The sequence below is a fragment of the Chaetodon auriga genome, chromosome 18 (assembly GCF_051107435.1).
Source record: "Chaetodon auriga isolate fChaAug3 chromosome 18, fChaAug3.hap1, whole genome shotgun sequence".
Classification (NCBI taxonomy): Eukaryota; Metazoa; Chordata; class Actinopteri; order Chaetodontiformes; family Chaetodontidae; genus Chaetodon; species Chaetodon auriga.
This window is the reverse complement of record NC_135091.1, coordinates 5,985,219-6,002,928: the sequence shown is the minus strand read 5'-3', so window position 1 is coordinate 6,002,928 and position 17,710 is coordinate 5,985,219. Positions and strand designations below refer to the sequence as shown.

Below are 17,710 nucleotides of genomic sequence, written 5' to 3'. Positions count from 1 at the left end.
AAGTGCAGAGTTGGTGTTAATTCTGTGTGGATTTGTCACTCCGAGGGACCGCTTTGACATTACACTCAGTCGTTTGACCCACTGTTAATATAAAATTATGAATTATTGCTGCTTTAAGGACTAGAGTAATCATGCACTGATCCTGTACTCTCAGAAAGAAAATGTTACAGAGGAGAGCTTGCAGCTGTCCTTTTCTACAAAATCCATGGTTCATCCATCAACCCACCCCTCCTACAGTCCTCCCACCAGTCTTTTCACTGAACAAATCATACCAGACACACTGCAGACGACCCCTAGACTCAGTATACAGGCATCTATTAGCCGGTCCCTCACTGTGAGGCGGCCCCACTGCAGTCTGAGGTGAAACAGGCACGGCAGGATGAGCGTCATGGCCGCCCCGGTCACGCTGCCTGTCAGGCCCATCAGCAGGGAGAACCTGGGGACCAGCAGGGCCAGGAGGTATGATGTCATCAGCAAAGCGCCACGGACCAAAAGGGCCGGGCGAGACACACTTCGACCGCCATGTTTGGAGCGCGATGAGACAGCAGCATCTGCAGAAAGATTGAAGCAGAGGCTTTGAAACAGAACAGCTGTGAAAAGTTAAGTAACATTATTTCCTGTAAGATTTGACAATGAACGTAGTGAAAGTGTTCATCATAAAGCTACATTACAACCTTGGAGAGACGGTAAAGGACTGTAAACTGATGACTTCATGAGTGTTGACAGTCAATAATTAGGGGAAGTTCAGCCACAGTGACAAATGTGTTGACAGTCAACAGTTTCCCTGATCACTCAGCTCTCAAATGGAAATCAATGGCGTGTGATATTTGCTTCTATTCTGAGTTATAGGTTGGCTTTTTTTTGACATGATTTGGAAGGTTTAACTTCATGTATGGCCTTTTTGTACTGGTCTGATTTTCAGTGCATCCCTCATGATCGGCCTTCTGTTTATGAGCTACACTAACGTCCTCTTTGAGTGTGTGTTATGTGTGAATGTGGCAGTTTGTATTTCATACATTGTCTGCTGTGACCTGTTTCATTTATGCCTCTTTTGTTATTTGTCACTGCGCATGGACAACCAAATTATTCCTCCCTCTGGGGATAGATAAAGTTATCTCATCTTATTTGAATTAAGGGACGTGTGGATCATGTCGCTCACAGTGTGAAAACGTCGAGAGTGTCCAGTATTCAAATATCAGGGCTGATTTTTTTCTCTTAACTTAGTGCTTAGTTCATCAAAACATAGATTTCCTCAGCGGTTGTCGAATTGTTTTATTTTAGTTGGGATTTTACACAGAGTCCCAACTTTTTTTAGCATCAGGGATCTAGTTTTGGGGGCTCGAGGGTGGATGCCTATATGTAACATAGGTGGGGATCTGCTCATGCTCTGCTCCAACAGCACCTTTCTTCACAATGAAACACCTGCACAGACTCCCACCTGGAAGCCCAGTTTAACCAGTTTACTACTGGTGACTTCTGGAGCAACGAAGCATCAGGAAACTACACTTTCCTTTGGGCAAGAGAGTAAAAACATCAGTGATTCACCTTCTTCAATGCTCTTTTCATTGACCACCATGGGATTTGAACAGGCAGACCTCCAGCCACACGCCTGCTTCTCCAGGCCTCTGCTGCTCCACTGAGTATTCAGAAATGTGTAAAGGAAGCAGCTTCCCAAAGCCATGTGTGATCATATCAGTGATTGCATCTTCTGAAATGTCCATCTGCGGTCAGTCAGCCATTACATCTTAAATCTATTTCATGGGTACAGACTGCCAGAAATTTGTCTTTTTTCGTAGATGTCCTGAAGGAACTCTTATTTCATGTATGGCAAGAATACATTGGGCAAGATCAATGGTTTGTATATAAAATAAATCTGTCAGTCATTTTCACCTCCAAGCAGGCAGGTTTGTAGTATTTCAGCAGCAGAGTAGAATGGCAGAGGGTAGGACAGCAGGGCTTTAGCCAGCAGGCACAGGTTGACCAGAGGTCGGAGGTCAGAGGGCAAGTTGTCCGTGATGACCTCTCTTGTCTCTGCCCCCCAGGTCAACACGGCCTAATGGAGGAAGCAATCAAAGCAATCACTCAGTCACTCCCTCCGTCCATCGCTTGATTAGACCTGCTGCTGTCAGCTCCATATTGGACCAATTTCATTTCGTTTTGAGATATTTGGCCATCAACAAATCATAAAATAGTCACCATATATTCTTTTAACTCTGACAGCAAAAAATCATGTTTTCTCTCAGAAACTCAGACAAGAAGCTCTACAGAAAAAACAGACAGGTCACACAATGCCACTGACCAGTAAAGAAAACATAGTTTTCATGATGCAGGCGGCACCATGGGTCCACCCCAGCATGGCATCAAACTGCCCCCTGTCCTCCATGCTGCCCTCTAGAGGAGGGAGGAAGATCTGCGAGGTGTAGGAGAAGATGATGACGCCCACAGAGACGAGGAAGTCCTCCGGGTCCAGAGACAGAGACAGAGAGGACCAGGACCAGCTGCTGGCTCGACTCAGACAATACAGCATGACCAACAGGCTGAGGGAGAGGGGTGAAAGATAATGCTCTGTGACTGGAATAAGGCATCTAAAATGAATATACAATTACACTTTCATTTATTCAGTCATTCAATATTCATTTGTGCAGGATGCTGCGGTAAGAGTTGTTTACTCTCAGGTACAAAGGAAGAAAATAATGGATTGTAAAACAATAAAATATTACAAAAACAAGAAGAATTTAATAAAGGAACAATAAATTTAAATCACATTATTATCATAAAATAATTTATTTCCAAAGAAATCCATGTATCTCCAAATTTGGTGCTTTTTTTTAAAGTGCAGATAAACTGAAGGATTAGTAGTTCCTGTATGGTGTTTAAAGATTAAAGCTAAATAAACCATTTTATAACAAATTAGGTGAGTTGAAAAATGTTTTGGCACAAAGGTTGGCGTTTTGGAAATGCGCAGTTTTCAGAGGACAGCAAAGTTATGTTGCTCTGAATAGGATATGACGGATAATCCTCAATCTGTAATTATAGAATCAGAATAGTTGAATGTACTGTAAATTTATATAGAATTCATTTGGAAACATGCATAAATCTGACCAAAAATACTGCCACAAATCCATGAACTGAGGCAGAGACATCCTACTGACATGATGTTTTGGTACAAACTACCGATCACCTGATCAGCAAGTGAGCCAATGAGCACAGCAGGCTGAGAGTGGAGACTGGTCTGAGATCAGTCAGCAGCAGGCAGGGCAGCAGGAACATCAGAGACAGCAGAGAACACACTGATCTAGGAACAGCCATCCCTGACAGACTGTCAGACAACAGACTGGTGGAGACAACTAGATACAGGGTGCAGGTCATCAGCAGTTCAATGACCTGGAGCCAAAAGAAAAGGGTGGAGAGAGAGGTGTTTACTTCAGGCTTTGGCTTCATTTTATGGGTTTATCATGTATCATTTTTAATAATCCAGTACAATCATCATTCTTTCAGCGATCCACAATATTTTAAGTTACGTCCATTTGTTCCAAGAAACTTGGAAGACTTCGTTTGTTTTAAAGAAACAGGTTTATAGACACATGCATAATAAAGACTTGTGTCCCGGTTAATGCTTGTGTGTGTGTGTGTGTGTGTGTGTGTGTGTGTGTGTTACCTGAGCTACGTTAACCATCCAGCCCCCCAGTCCAGGCCAGTTCGGCCACAGTCCTTTGCAGCAGGCCTCCACTACGTCCTGGTAGCTGTGTCGGACTCGGACCTTTGACTCTGAGCCGGACCCTCCGCTGAAAGAAGCAAACCCCGTCTGACTGTGGCATTTGTGTCTGATACAAACTGACATTTTTGACCACTGTCACTCTACAGAGAGAGAAAAGGTAAGCTGAGTTTGCTGCTCATTAACTGTGCTTATATTCCATTTTTTTAAGTGATTTTAAGCCGACTGCAGACATAAAGTCCTTTTATGTAATAAGAGTGACGTAACCTGATTATAAAGTGATATTGCAGTTGACTATTGGACAGAAAATGAATAGAATACAATGGAAACCTTTGCTCCTCTTCATATAGACAGGCCACGAGGATCCTCCCTGTGTGGTTGCAGACCCAGGCCGACAAAACCAGCAGAACAAGACCCACATAGCCTGACTGGACCAGAGCAAAGGGTAAGCCCAACACAAAGATGCCCTGAGGGAGAGGAGAAAGAGGGAAGCGGAGAAACAGACAAGAAAAACGACCAAGACCAAGATCCCATTTAAAACGCTGCCTCAGAAAGTCTCCCATGGGGCACGCTGTTAGCTGAGTGGTGAAGACACACAACATGGAACAATTTCTGGTTTGATTCTGGCCGAGGAGCTTTACAGCATGTCATTGCCTCTCTTTCTCGCTGTGTTTCCTGTCTCTTTACTGTCATATTACCAAAATAAAGGCAAAAAATGGCTGATGGCACACAGTTAAACCTTGTTTCCATGAAAAACAATGACTGAAAATCATTAAAATGTGAATATTTTACAATATTTGAGGGAAAATGAAGAATAAGGGCGACTGTTGAAGAGGGAATGAAGAGAAAAGAGAAGAAAGGACCGTTCATGGCTGGAAGATGAGGAGGCGAGAGGAGAGTTCTGGCTCGGTGCCTGGAGAGTTCGAGGATGCAGGAGACCAGCAGGAGCAGAAGGAAGAGGAGTGTCGAGCTTTGGCCCGCCACCAAAGGGGGAAAACGTTAGCGACTGCCAGAGAGAGGAGAAAGGAGGAGAGGGAGTGGAGGTGGATGAGGAAGAAGGCAAGAAAAGAGGAAGACAGAGGAGAGGAGGAGGAGGAGGAGGAAGGAGAGGTGCGACCTCACGGCTACAGAGAGCGAGAAGTTGAAGCAGGAGGAGGAGGGGAGATCAGAGGCGGCAACGGGCCTCTTTGATGGAGCTGCTGCGTTTTGAATGTTGGAACATGGAGATACACAGACTCACTGAGAGAGTTATGGAAACACATCACAGCACATCCTCGCTGCAGACGCACACAGAAACACATTGTGGATGCATAAACAGACAAGCGCACATTCTCCCTCTTTCAAGTCACTATTTTGTAACTGGTGTCTGTTAGGCATATGCTGATGGAGCTTTGATGTTCAAATGGAGCTGCTGGGGATGAAAGCAGTTTGAGAGAAATCTGACGCTCAAGTATCTGATTTCATCTCCCCTCTGTCTCCCTCCACCGCTCGTTCTCTCTGTGTTTCTGCCAGCTAATTCCTCATTGGTTACCCTGAGCACAACCTGAAGCGGCTCCCAATCACAAACGGGTACAATGAGGGAAGAAACAAAAAATCCCTGATTGGCTCTGAAGAGGATGGAGAAGAGGATTATTCTTTTCAGCCCCATCTGACACCCGAGACACCTTTAAAATCTGTTTCATTCGAGGAATGTTGAGCAAGCACAATATCAGCCGCCAAGCAGCAGCCACCTGTGCTGGAAAAATAAAGATTATTTCACATCCACCGCTCCTGTCTGGACTTTCCAGGTGCAACATTTCAACTGCTGCCCTTCAGGTTATGCATGATATTTTATGCAAGTGCATGCCCCGTGTACGGAAAGTGATAGAGAAAGGTCTTTTCCCACCATGAGGGGATGAAGTGGAGCACAGGCGACCAGAATCAGGCAGGTTTGACATTTAAATAACTGGAAGAGTCATTTTTTTTAAAACCATGACAAATTTTCTCCTTAGTTTACTCAAAGATGTTTTATTTGTTCAAACGAAAAACACTCTGAAAAGGATGTGCCACATAATACTTTCACAGTGTGCAAATGCTAGTTTTGAGTAGCTATAAGGTCGACAATGATATGGGAAAATCTTACTGCTTTCATGGTAAAGGTTATATTAGAGCTGAAACGACTGGTTGATTGATTGGTTAGTTGATCATCAGAGAACTATTCTACTACTACTAATTATAATAATTTCACTATTTAAAGCAAAAGTGCCAAATATTCACTAGCAACTCTAAAATGGGTGAATTTGATGTTTTTGTCTGTCATATAAGAGAGAATTTGGTTGGACTAGTGTTTTAAAAATGTCTTGTTCCGATTTTCTATCACTTTAAAGACTAAATGATTAACTTAAGTGGTTCTCCAGCAATTTAGTGAAACAGTTCCACAGAATCAGTGTTCAACCAATGAAATGAATGAAAATGATGAAATTCAATGCAGCAAAAGCCAAGATTTAATCTCTAGTCATGGTCAAGCTCTGAAAAAATGGATCCTGCATTTCCCATAATGCATCCGGATAGTGTTATTTATATAAATTCCTTTCCCACATGTTTCAAACTCCACACCTCCAGTTTGTAACGCAGACTTTCTGTTCAACTAATTTAGGCCTTGAGCTCAAGCTGCAATGACATCATGTGATTTTTCTATTTTTTGGGGACTTTGCTCCCTCCAGAGCCACAGAAGAATAATACAAGAGTTTTCACTGGCTGGTAGAACTCGTCATAATGAGTAAACCAAACCTCATGTGTAAAAGTGCCACTTTAAGTTAATCACAAAGGAAAAGCAAATGTTTCATCAGTGGTGAAAATTATTATAATTACGTGCAGCTTCACTCGGGTTTTATGTTGTTTTTTAAGAGTGTCGCCGTCAGCTCCTGCAGTTCATCATTACAACAGCAATTTGAAGATGTCACCTTGGCTCTGGGAAATTATAATGTGCATGTTTTATTATTTTCTGATATTTCATAGACTAAATAATTAATCAGTATATTGAGAAAAGAATCAACCAACGATAGTCATGATTATGTGCTGGGAGATGACACTGAAAGGGCAAAAATGTACCTGTTTACTGCACTAACCTGCAGCCTTTATTGAGCCTCCCTTTTTTTATTTATTTGTTTATTTTTGCAGGGTCTCAGGGTGTGTTTGGCACCGTGATGAACCAAATGACTTTTGACAGCAATCGTTCCAAAACAAAATGGGGACATTCTTCATTTCCCCGCGGCTCGTGTTTGGACTGGAAAAACCCATTTAAAACTTGGGTGTTGAATTTTGACACTCAAAAACAGATAATCATAGGCAGTTAAATTAATATCAGTTTTTCCTCGGTGTCAGAAACAAAAGGCCCACATCTCTAATGTGCGATGAAGACACACATACTGGAGCTGCCTCATTAACAGTCAGGTTGGAATTAAAAGTGAGTTTCATAATATTCCCAAGTCGGGAGCCTTGAGAGCCGGAGCTTGTTTTTGCATTTTTGGCAGCGAATTTGCTCTCTAATAAAAACTTTATTAAGCTGGCAGACAGTCAGTTATATTGGCATCAATAAACCACCAACGGAAAATACATATTTTCCTTTAGCCTTGGTAGGAGATAAAACTGCTGTTCTTTTTTCCATTGTTTAGACATCTATTAGCACCTTCACAAATGGATCTGCCATCATTGCACTGACAGGTGTTTATACATCAGATTATGACCCTGCGTCTTTTATCTTTACTTAGTTTTTTTGCGACATTAGCAATCGCCTCAGTCACTCGCCTTAACCTGACCTGTCTGTGACCTCACCCAAAGGGACCACTGAGCGATCCATTTGGTTAAAGTTCCCGTTTACGGTTTGCTGCGGGTGAATGAATAACCTAGAAAACATTAACCAACCCAACGGTCCGGGGAGAAGCTGATACTGTTTTGGCAGAGTTAAAAAACATGCTGCAGTAAAATACAGTAAAATGGGAGCTTTTGAAGTCGCAGCATGGTTGCAGGGAGAAATTAATTACACTATAGGTGGAAATATTGAGGTTATGGAAGTAACAAATCATACATTTGAATAGGCACTTTAAATCAGGGGTATGATTCATGAGAGACAGAGCTTCTGTGCCTTGTCTGGCTCAGAAACTTCGTCTCCAATGAAAACTCTCTGGCACTCAGACAGACAGACTCACATCAATAAAACAAGCACATGTTTATCTATTCAATATCATGTGTTGGTATATGTATTCATGTACTGACAACAGTGCTAACGGTGATTAAAAACCTGCGTGTTTACAGCAATCTGCCGCATTTTATGTAAATTTACCTCAGTCCCTGAAGGAACATGTGCGCATGCCTTTGTTTGTCAGCGTTTGTGTGTGTGTTTATGCATGTGTATGCTGTATTGATGGCCCTATATCATAATGTTATTTATGGACCCAGTGACTCCGGTCAATTACACTGCAGTTATTCAGTGAGAGAACACATTTGCATGAGTACAGTAGTTGAATACGGCCCAGCGTTTACAGCATAATAAGCTATTTGCATTACTGCCACAGGGACACGTCAGTGGGAGCTTTTCCCTCTTTTTCTTTTTTTAAACGATTTGATTCATGCTTTATTTGATTATGAAGACAGGAGAGTGCGTGACAAATGGCCGGCAAGACCACAAAGCATCGTTTGGTACTACTGTGTGCATATTGGTGCCAGAACAGTTTTCTTTCACGTTTGTATTTGTCTTCCACAAGAGTGTTAAAAAGAGAGAAATATAAAGTTTAAGAGAGACGGGAGGAATGAAGAACTGAAACTGAACCAACATTATAACTAATTTAAAGTTTGCAGCTGTGCCAATCATGAGCTGTGCTATCAGACAACTGCTGTTCAGCAGCCGACTCCAAGTATGAAACGAGGGGCACAACTGGGCGGCTATGCAATGATTTGACATTCACATTTTGACCAGCACGTGTGGGTGACCAGGTTCACTGTCATGGCTCGGGTATACTGAACAGGTTTCATGTGCAAATCACTCTTCACACTCATTGCATTCATTTGGCAGATGTTTATATCCTTGGTGAATTACATCTTTGTACATATTGTTAGAAATTTCTTTGAACTGTCCTTCAAATTAAAATATGAAAGCCACCAAGTCTGTATTTCAAATCTATATTCCAAGGTCATATTTTCTCATATGGAAAAGACTTATGGCCATGCATGTATGCCGTATAAAACGTACCTGTATAGCATTTGTGACATTCCAGCCGGCCTCCCAGGCAGTGATGGTGGCAGCAGGATTCAGGCCTGTGGTGCTGGCACTGGGGCTCTGAGCTGGATTAGTCCAGCTCATCCTTCCTCTCTCTTCTTCAAGGCTGGGGCAGAACTGAGAAGTCCTCTCCACAGTGTCCTCTCCTTCCTTTTTCTCCTCTCCATCTTCCAGAAGTCTCTGTTTTTGCTCATTCGCTCTGAGCAGCCTAGCCAGCTGGTACGATCTTCTCTTGTTACCCTGATTCTGGTTGGAACTCGGGTTCTTCTCGCTGTTGCTTCCCATCCTGTCAGCTTGTACCTCAGAGGGTCTTCTTCTTTTGCCATAACTTCTGGTGTTTTTGAACCAAAGGGAATCTGCAGTGGAAACCGTTGATGTTATGGTGATGGAGCTGGGCCCAGAGGAGATGACAGTCGCTCTGGTTTCTTTAAAAGCTGGACTCTCCTGCCATGAGGTGCTGGTGGATCCCATCGGGTTAGGGGCTGGTCTCTCCCTCGTACAGGGATGATCTTGCTCTGTTAGAGATGGCCTGTTTCTTCTTGTGTCCTCACAGCTAGCATTGTTTTTGTTTCTGATGTCGTCACAAGGCGATGTGTTGTCCTCGCCGTAGGTCCGGTTCAGCTCATCACTGTGGGTCAGAATCAGCATCTCCTCATCCTCCTGAAAGAACCTGCAGATCAAAACCACTTTACTAGTTCATGGTTCTAAAACGGCATCTTTTTACTCCAAGGAGAAGACCAAAGCAGCTAAAAGATAACTGAAGCTCTCAACAATATTCACATGTAAAACAACACAATAAGTTTGAGAATTATGTGCAGACTGCCTGCAGATAATTTACATAATACTCACTGAAGTTTAACATATTATATTATAAATAAACTTGGCAACATTGGTGTAACTCTGCAAATGAATATGTGCCTTGATGTGACTCACCTTGTTGTCCAGTGCAGGTGTAGCCTCGACGCTGCCCAGCCCCACAGAGAGCTGGCGGCACTCCAGGGCTGCCCGGAGCTCCGAGCCCCGTGAAGAGAGCCCATTTTCGGCCTCGCTGTCCGCAGAGTCAGCCTCCCTGCCCGCGGAGGTCTGAGGGTCTGAGGGAGCTTGACTGACTCTGGACACATAAAGACGCTCGTACAAAAATTCTCTCTCACACACACACACACACACACACACACACACACACACACACACACACTCAAAGTCTGCCTGTAAAAAAAACTGCACAAACACTAGAGCCACATACACAATTGCAGGAATGCACATGCATAACTACACACGAGCACAGGTGTATGAAGTGACTGACAAGTTGGTGAGCTGTAACATTATAATATGCCAGTGTTTCCAACTGTGAAGGAGTAAACAGCTCCAATGGCCTGCACAGCAGATAAGCACACTCAGGGATAAAGTGCAGGGCAAAACTTAGTTTAATGCACTTGTGCAGAATAAAATAATAACAAAATAATGAAATACAATATAAACTCACATTTCACATATAACAATGCTGCCATGAAACTTGTGATGTACAGACTTAGGTGGTTGTCTTCTGATGATTACCAAGTGCAGGTCATGATTCATGGCAATGGTATTCTTACACTCCTGTATATAATGTACATATATATATAGTTGATTTTTATTCTGTGTCTTTTTTTTTTTAATTGTCTTTTGATCTTTTCTATGTCTCTCTTTATTCTTTGCAGTCTGTAACAACTTAATTTCCCTGGTGTGGGTTATATAAGGTCTTATCTTATCTTGTCTTATCTATTGTTATTGGTTACTCCTGTAAAAATAAACTTCAGCAAGTTTCAAACAGCCTCCACGTTTAGTAACACACCATCTGTACACAAATGGGTGAAATGTTCACAGTTTTCCCTTATTTAACTGTATGCATGTACATCTGGCTGTGCTTTTATGGAGGCTCCCAGCTGACTGCTCCAGTTTTGCCCCAGCGTGTGGTGAGCTGTGCAGGGCAGCAGGAGGAGCCCTACAACAGTTGTGTTACTTTGTGGACACAGCTGGACCCAAACTTTTGTCCAACGCTGCTCTCCTCACTTCTGACTTTTTATCCTGTGCCGCAAGTAGTTCGTCTGAACCCTTCTCCTTTCTTGTTTCCCTTAATACCCAAAGCTTTGCTTTGTAGCATTTGAAGTTTGTATTTCCAAAACTGCTGTATTGCTTTAAAACCCTTGATGGATTCAGTGTGTTAGCACCACCTCACATTCAGACAGTCTCATAAGTTTATATATATTTACAAGCTGTGGACAGTTGAATTACACTACTGCCTACAAGCTCAGTGAACCACAATGAAAAGTAATCAGATTACTCTAATTCAGGGTTGCCACATGCCCCCAAGTCCCCAACAATAAAAACAAAATAACAACAAACGTTTGATATGATTTAATTAACTGTTATCAGTGGTGGAAAGTGCATTAACTCAACTGTTTACTTGAGCATTTAGATTGTTTTTCTGCTTTTTTTCTGCTAATCCATTGCATTTTGTAGTTGTGCACATTACACTCCATTGCTTTGACAGATATAGTTAAACTATTGGAAACTGAATATAATAGTATATATTATAATGACTTATCTATCTATCTATCTATCTATCTATCTATCTATCTATCTACTTAAATTGTGCATTTTACACCATATTTTTGTGGAATAACCAACCATGTTACTCTATTTACTGTACTGTTTTCTATTTTTCCATATGTTTTTCATCCGTTTCTTCCTCTCTCTGTCCCAAGTTTAAACATGGAGAGGAGGAGAGAGGAGAGGAGGAAGAGGAGGAGTAGAGAGAGAGAGAGAGAGGGAGAGAGAGAGTTTGGGTGAACTTCTGTGAAACTTTCCTCTGCCATTCAGCTCAACGCAGAGCCGCGCGAGAGGACAGCGCTAACCGCACAGCGCGCGCGGCACCGTATCAAACTTCACCATTGGACGAAATGAAGCGATTCCGGCTCGTGCTACTGACCGCGTTGCTATGGCAATTCTGCCGGGCCCAGCAGAGAGGTGAGTCCCCCCAGAGACTGATTGATAAGATAACCGATCGATACACCAATACACGGCAATGCGCGGGTCATTTACCGCGGAGCAGCACTGAAATGAGCCCGGTGTCAGTCACTCAGGGTTGTCGGTCATTTCCCTTAATGAGCTAATCAGTCAACATTTAAGCTAGCAGGCTACACCTTTACGTTGACCAAGTAAGCTAGCTGCTCAGTTAAATGGGAAGAGGGATATTTTGAAACCACATGAGTGTGGTAAGCAAGACAATTTCCTCATCAATGACACGTTTTTCTATCAGTCACAGTTGTTGAAAACTCTCTGCTTTGCTGAGAGGTTCTTCACTTTTGTGTCATTATCGTTAAAAGGAGGGCAAATCATGCGAAAAACCGCTTCAATGACATGTTAGGCCTAATTACAACCAATACTTGAGAATGAGAGAAAAACAGCTGCAGTGGCAAAGAGCAAAAGAGACAAATGCTTGTAAGTTAGTTTGAAGAGGTGCCTGGTCTGTTGTTTGTGATTTGTAATTAAAAAAAACATTGAAAAACACGACAGGGGTCAGACGTCTTAGCTGGATTTGTTGTTATATTTAGAGTCAAGTTGAACTTCAGCATGTCAGACCCTGACATAGCTGAAGTGTATGTACTAATACAACATAAATAGATGTCATTCGGATGGCCTTTTTGCTGTTACTGCTTAGCCAACAGAGTTAATGATTATAAAGCGTGCACTGTATGTCACTCCACCTCACAAATTATGTCTGCCCCCTGGGGAGTCTTGCTTTTCAGCTTTTCACATAGTTCAAGTGCATTAGACACTCACAATGTAGACTGCACACATGTGTGCTTCTGTATTTGCCACATGTCTCTGTTCCATTGTTCGAAATCATCAGGTGATTTAGAGGATTAAGTCTGTAAAACAAAATGTTTTTGGCAAACAGTAAAAGTTATCTGTACTGACCCGCGACAGTGTGGGATTTTGTGCAGTTTGCCCTGGTGTCACTTTCACAAAGATGTTGTGCTCTTAGTGGGACCGATGATTAATTTTTCGTAGGTTAAGGATGTAAATTATGCAGTGCATTTACAGGGCTTGTGTTCAGCCTTACTGTGTTAAGTCTTAAAGGTTCTGCTCTTCCCTTTTTTGTCTCTGATGGGGTCTAGCCATACAGATGTTTTAAGATACCCATTTCTGAGTTTTTTTGTCACAACTTCTATAAAATGAAGCTGAATTGAATTTTGTGGGTTGTGTATTGACAAGGATATTTACAAAATTAAAGGGCGACACATCTTTTGAGAAACAGCATCCCATGTCTCTTTAGATAATCCTCACTGTCGACTGTTTTCTGTGCAAGTATTTTCTACCGAAGAAATTGTCCCTGTGAAAATGGTTCACAGTGTGGTCTGTGGATTATCCAGAGGAACGGGGATGCTGTTTCTGGAAAGCGAGACGATATCTCAGCTGAACCCCTAAATATGTATTTTTTGGTCATTTAGGTGAACCCACCATTTTAAAGCTCAATCATGTGTTTTGTGTGTAAGGGCTGTGATATAGTCAACAATGCAAAATGAGCAACAGTGCCCTCAGCAGAGATGGATTCTTATTAGTTGTCAAACTGCCCACTTCATAAGAAAGATGCTGCAGAACTGGACATAAAAGCAAATTCTGCCAATCCATAAAGGTGATCAGTAAGTTGTTTGAACATACGAGTGTGTGTAGGGTTCATTTGTTGCATGTGTGTGTCTGTAGAGCGAGGGTTTTTTTTATTATCGGTGACTGTCACTTGAAAGATGAGGAAAATCTTGTGTTCGTCATGCTTTTTTCTTTTTCCTCTTGAAAACATCTCAAGCTACTGTTTAACCCAGGAGTGCTTTAGACCTCCTGCCGGGGGTGGGGTGGGTGGGGGGGGCTGTCATGGTGTGTGTGTGTCTGCATACTGTGTGTGTGTGAGAGAGAGAGAAAGTGAGTAGAAGAGGGCGAGAGAGGCCATCTGCATTAAGAGCCTCATTACCAGGCGTGTCAACCAGGCATGCTCTCTATCAGCGACAGAGCTCAGAGAGACACCAGGAGATAATCAGAAAGAGAAGAGGAGGAGGAGGAGGGCTGAAATAGAGAGGAGAGAGGAAGGAGGGTGCGTTCAGGAGTTATTAGGCATTGCAGGAGGTATCAGTGATAGAGGGAGGATGGGTGAAACAGGAGGACGGAAGGTTCAGAGGACATGAGAGAGAGAGGATGAGGCTGAAGCAGCAAGATAGAGTGAGTGAGAGATTGAAAGTATACACAAACTATGAAACGTTGAATGGAAATGTAAGTTTTTGAGATGGTTTCCTCAGTTTTCAACACAGTGTTTGTGCTGGTTTGAGGAGAAAGATGGAAACACATTTAATGATGATGAAAACACACATATTTTTTTGGCAACCTTCAAGAAAGATCAAGCAAATTTGCAAGAGTTGGGCGGGAAGATCGCTCAGCACTGTAGACCCAGCAGGCGTCTTATCGGGTGACTTTGTTACAGAATTGATGAATAAGACGGATTAATACTGAAGCAGTTCGTCGATTAATCACTTAGTTGATTGAAGTTTGATAATTGAATCATCATTGAGGGGCTTGGAAAAACTTTTTTTTTTTGTAATAATCTTCAAACTGTAAGTGATGAAATGTACATTAACATATAGATTTCCGCAGTTTTGGTTAGTTCACTGATGGGTTTTCCATATTGTTTGCCTGCAATCAGCAACAAAAAAAAAACTGCAGCATAGCTTGGACACTATGAATTATTTTGCACCTGTGAAGACCTTCTTTTTACTCACTGTGCATCACTATGATTATTCTTGCAACATAAGTTTTGAACTCTGACTTTCTATCAGATAAGAGTCAGTGTGATGCATGAGGCTCTAGAGCCAAGCCAAGCAACTATATTGATAAAAGATAGTAAAATGTCAAGAATGTGTTGCTGTCACTGGGGAAAATTGTAAAAGTTCGGAGAAGTTGCCAGAAAAGTAGATTTTTTTTGGAATTGTGTGTGTATTAATGTGAATGTTACCAACCTGATTTGCATGAATGGATATGAAGTAAACTCACAGGAGACACCAGTGTGGAATGAATCCAGACAAGACTTCTAAACCGACTGAGAAATCACCATTTCTATTTAACAAATCCATGTGACTTATTCATGTTATCGGTGTCCTGTAGAAACCTCATACTGCATCTTCAAAAAAGCAAACCCATCAGGAAGGGCGAGAAACCCAATTGATTTCCCTGTTGATGTTTATCGGACTTTGGCATAATCAGAGGTGCAGCTTGATCCTGTGAAATGTTTTCTTTTTTGAAGGATTTAAGCTGAAAGTATGAAACTAGTTAATTTGTTGATAAAAGGTCTCTTCAGAGCAACTACAGATGTGTTTATAAGTTTATGGTAATGTGGATTTAACCAAGCCGGGCTGAAAGTGGTGTGATGTGAACTCACCAGAGGAATTGCAGTGGATGTGATGTGAATCCAGAGTGGGGTTTTCTGCCCATCAGAGAAATCAACATTTTTATGAGGTGAATTCATCCCAATGTCATAATGTTTGTAAAATATGTTGATCTCAGTCTGCTATGTTAATGTGAAAGCAGTCAAGCTTAGCTGAATGGATTTGATGGAATACACCAGAGGGGAAGCCTCTCAGACTTTCTCAGCCTGGGACCCAAATTCAGTGAATATAATCAGTGTGTCCTAGAAATGAGAAGGAAGGGAAGTAGCAAAGGAAGGAAGGAAATGAGGAATATTGGAAGAGTTGAGATGGCTTTGTGCTATAACAACAATGGCAAATTATATTTAGTTTGTTAAAACATGCAAATGAATGCAGATTATGGATACATGAGTGCTGTATTTTAGAATGAGGTTGGAATACATACAGACAAACATGACACACTTATTTGTTAATCTTAGAGTCCCATTGACACCATATCAGTGAAGCATTTGTGACGCAGAACCGTCTGGGAAGTCGTCCTTGGAACCTGTTTGGAAAGGGGTGGGCACTTTTCAAACAAATGCGTGGCAGGTGATTTGATGAATCATCTGCATGGCTGGGTATTGTTCAGAATTTTTGTATTGGTACCGGTACAATACCTTGACCTCAACACTAATTTCTAAATGATATTTTTTCTATAGCGATTTTATAAAATACATTTTAACAAAAATAAAACTACATCAAACATTACAATAACTCTCTTCAAAGGACCTGGGAGCAGCTGGAGAAACAGTTTTTTCTCCGTGCACTTTTCTCAACCTAGATAGCAGGAAAAAAAATGAATTGACTGATGGGATATCTGTACCGTATTGGACTATATCAAGAATATAAATGAGTGTCAAAGGAACATTAATAACAAACAGTACACGGCAGCAATGCGCCATTATACCTTCTAGATGCCCAATCCAATGTGACCTTTGTGGTGTTGGGAAATAGTGACAGAGTGAGACCTCTTACTTTCTCTGTGCTGAAGAGAAGCTAGCCTGGGTCTGACAGTCATCCACCATGTCAACTTTAGGACACCATGTTTGCCATCAGAAACACTCTCCATCTTGGCTCCATCCTTGCGGTGGTGAGGAAAGGATATGCCGCTGGACGATGTGGTGACTGGACATGTTGATGAACAGATGTAGGTTAGCTGCACTGACTGGCTAACAAGCAGCACAAGGTTTACTTCTTGTTGCGTGTTGTCCAATGTGTTTCTTTTCTTTTCAAACAAAATTTTCAGTGTTGGTCAGGCTACAGTTAAAAGGCATTTGAACTGACAGTATATAATTATGGGAAGAAAGAGGAACTATCATGCAGAAATCCCCAGAAATGAAAGTTTCTGTTGGGTATTCATTTAATTGTGTGGCATCGGGGTTTCACACACAACCTGGAACTTGATGCAAGGTGTATGTGTGTGTATGCTTGTGCTCAATAAATGTAACCCGAGTAATTGTATGCAGTCAGGTTTGATATATGAGGTTATGCTCATTACAGCACTCATTACAGTATGCATACTGAGTGTTTGTTGCTTACTGTCATACTGTGTTTGTGAAGTTGTCACTGGCTTCAGGGCAGCTAAGAAGTAATCAATGACATTGTGCCAAAGACACAGACCACATGACCATCAGCAGGTGTGTGTGTGTGTGTGTGTGTGTGTGTGTGTGTGTCAGTGTACTCTCGTGGAATCATCAGGGAGCTAAAATTAGCCAGGTGCTAAGTTGGAATGGTGGTTTATCCTTCCTGTCAATAAGGAAGACAGGCAGCCGGGGAAGAAAAGAGAGCGAGGGATTCGATTGCTCTGACATTTTAAATCTTAGTGGAGTTGTTTTGTTTTTTTTGACACTTCTCATCATGTGGGGGAGAAGTAGGTCAGCACGCTGGCTTGCAGCTAAGTGATACCTGCTGATTTCAAAAAGTAAAGAATGCACTGTCGATATATTACTTTTTAGCACTGAACTAAGCACCAGTAGTGCTCCATGTAGAATATTGATATAAATAAATCACAGCCACGTTCATTTTGAGACGTTGGTACATTCCTGCTCAGGGGAGACTTTGTTTTCCTCCAGGGCTGAAGTCGATCCTGATATCGGGGCTAACCCTCTCCACTTTTACTGAGCAGCTAGCAGTCATTGATTAGATGCAGTGTTTATTCATAGGCAAACTAACCTACACTGTGCATTTACTGCCACTAGACAACTCCACTGCTAACCTGTCCTGCTGTGATCACAAGGGGAGAGTGAGGAT

General features: G+C 42.0%; 2 protein-coding genes across 2 annotated transcripts in view; one reads left to right on the top strand and one right to left on the bottom strand.

Moving 5' to 3' along the window:
• Positions 1–231: 231 nt before the first annotated feature.
• Positions 232–10,006, bottom strand: LOC143336554 (vesicular inhibitory amino acid transporter-like). Its single transcript, XM_076756779.1, has 8 exons — positions 9,903–10,006; positions 8,943–9,639; positions 4,046–4,182; positions 3,659–3,785; positions 3,182–3,384; positions 2,300–2,537; positions 1,891–2,053; positions 232–551 (listed from the first exon to the last, which is right to left on the bottom strand). The coding sequence occupies exons 1-8, from the start codon at positions 10,004–10,006 to the stop codon at positions 232–234; spliced, it is 1,989 nt and encodes a 662-aa protein (XP_076612894.1).
• A 1,904-nt stretch (positions 10,007–11,910) lies between these two features.
• The window catches only part of lama2 (laminin, alpha 2), a 168,207-nt gene continuing 162,407 nt past the window's right edge, over positions 11,911–17,710 (top strand). The window contains exon 1 of the mRNA XM_076756486.1: positions 11,911–11,975. The gene's annotated coding sequence lies outside the window, so the exon portion shown is untranslated. The remainder of the gene's footprint in view (positions 11,976–17,710) is intronic.

What these genes read in the sequence shown, in the direction of transcription:
- LOC143336554 (XM_076756779.1), bottom strand. Translation starts at nt 10,006, where the DNA reads ATGGGCTCTCTTCACGGGGCTCGGAGCTCCGGGCAGCCCTGGAGTGCC. An exon ending in CACCTGCACTGGACAACAAG is followed by an intron (nt 9,640 to 9,902) that starts GTGAGTCACATC and finishes TTTGATCTGCAG; the next exon opens with GTTCTTTCAGGAGGATGAGG. An exon ending in GGATGGTTAACGTAGCTCAG is followed by an intron (nt 3,385 to 3,658) that starts GTAACACACACA and finishes TTTTGGCTCCAG; the next exon opens with GTCATTGAACTGCTGATGAC.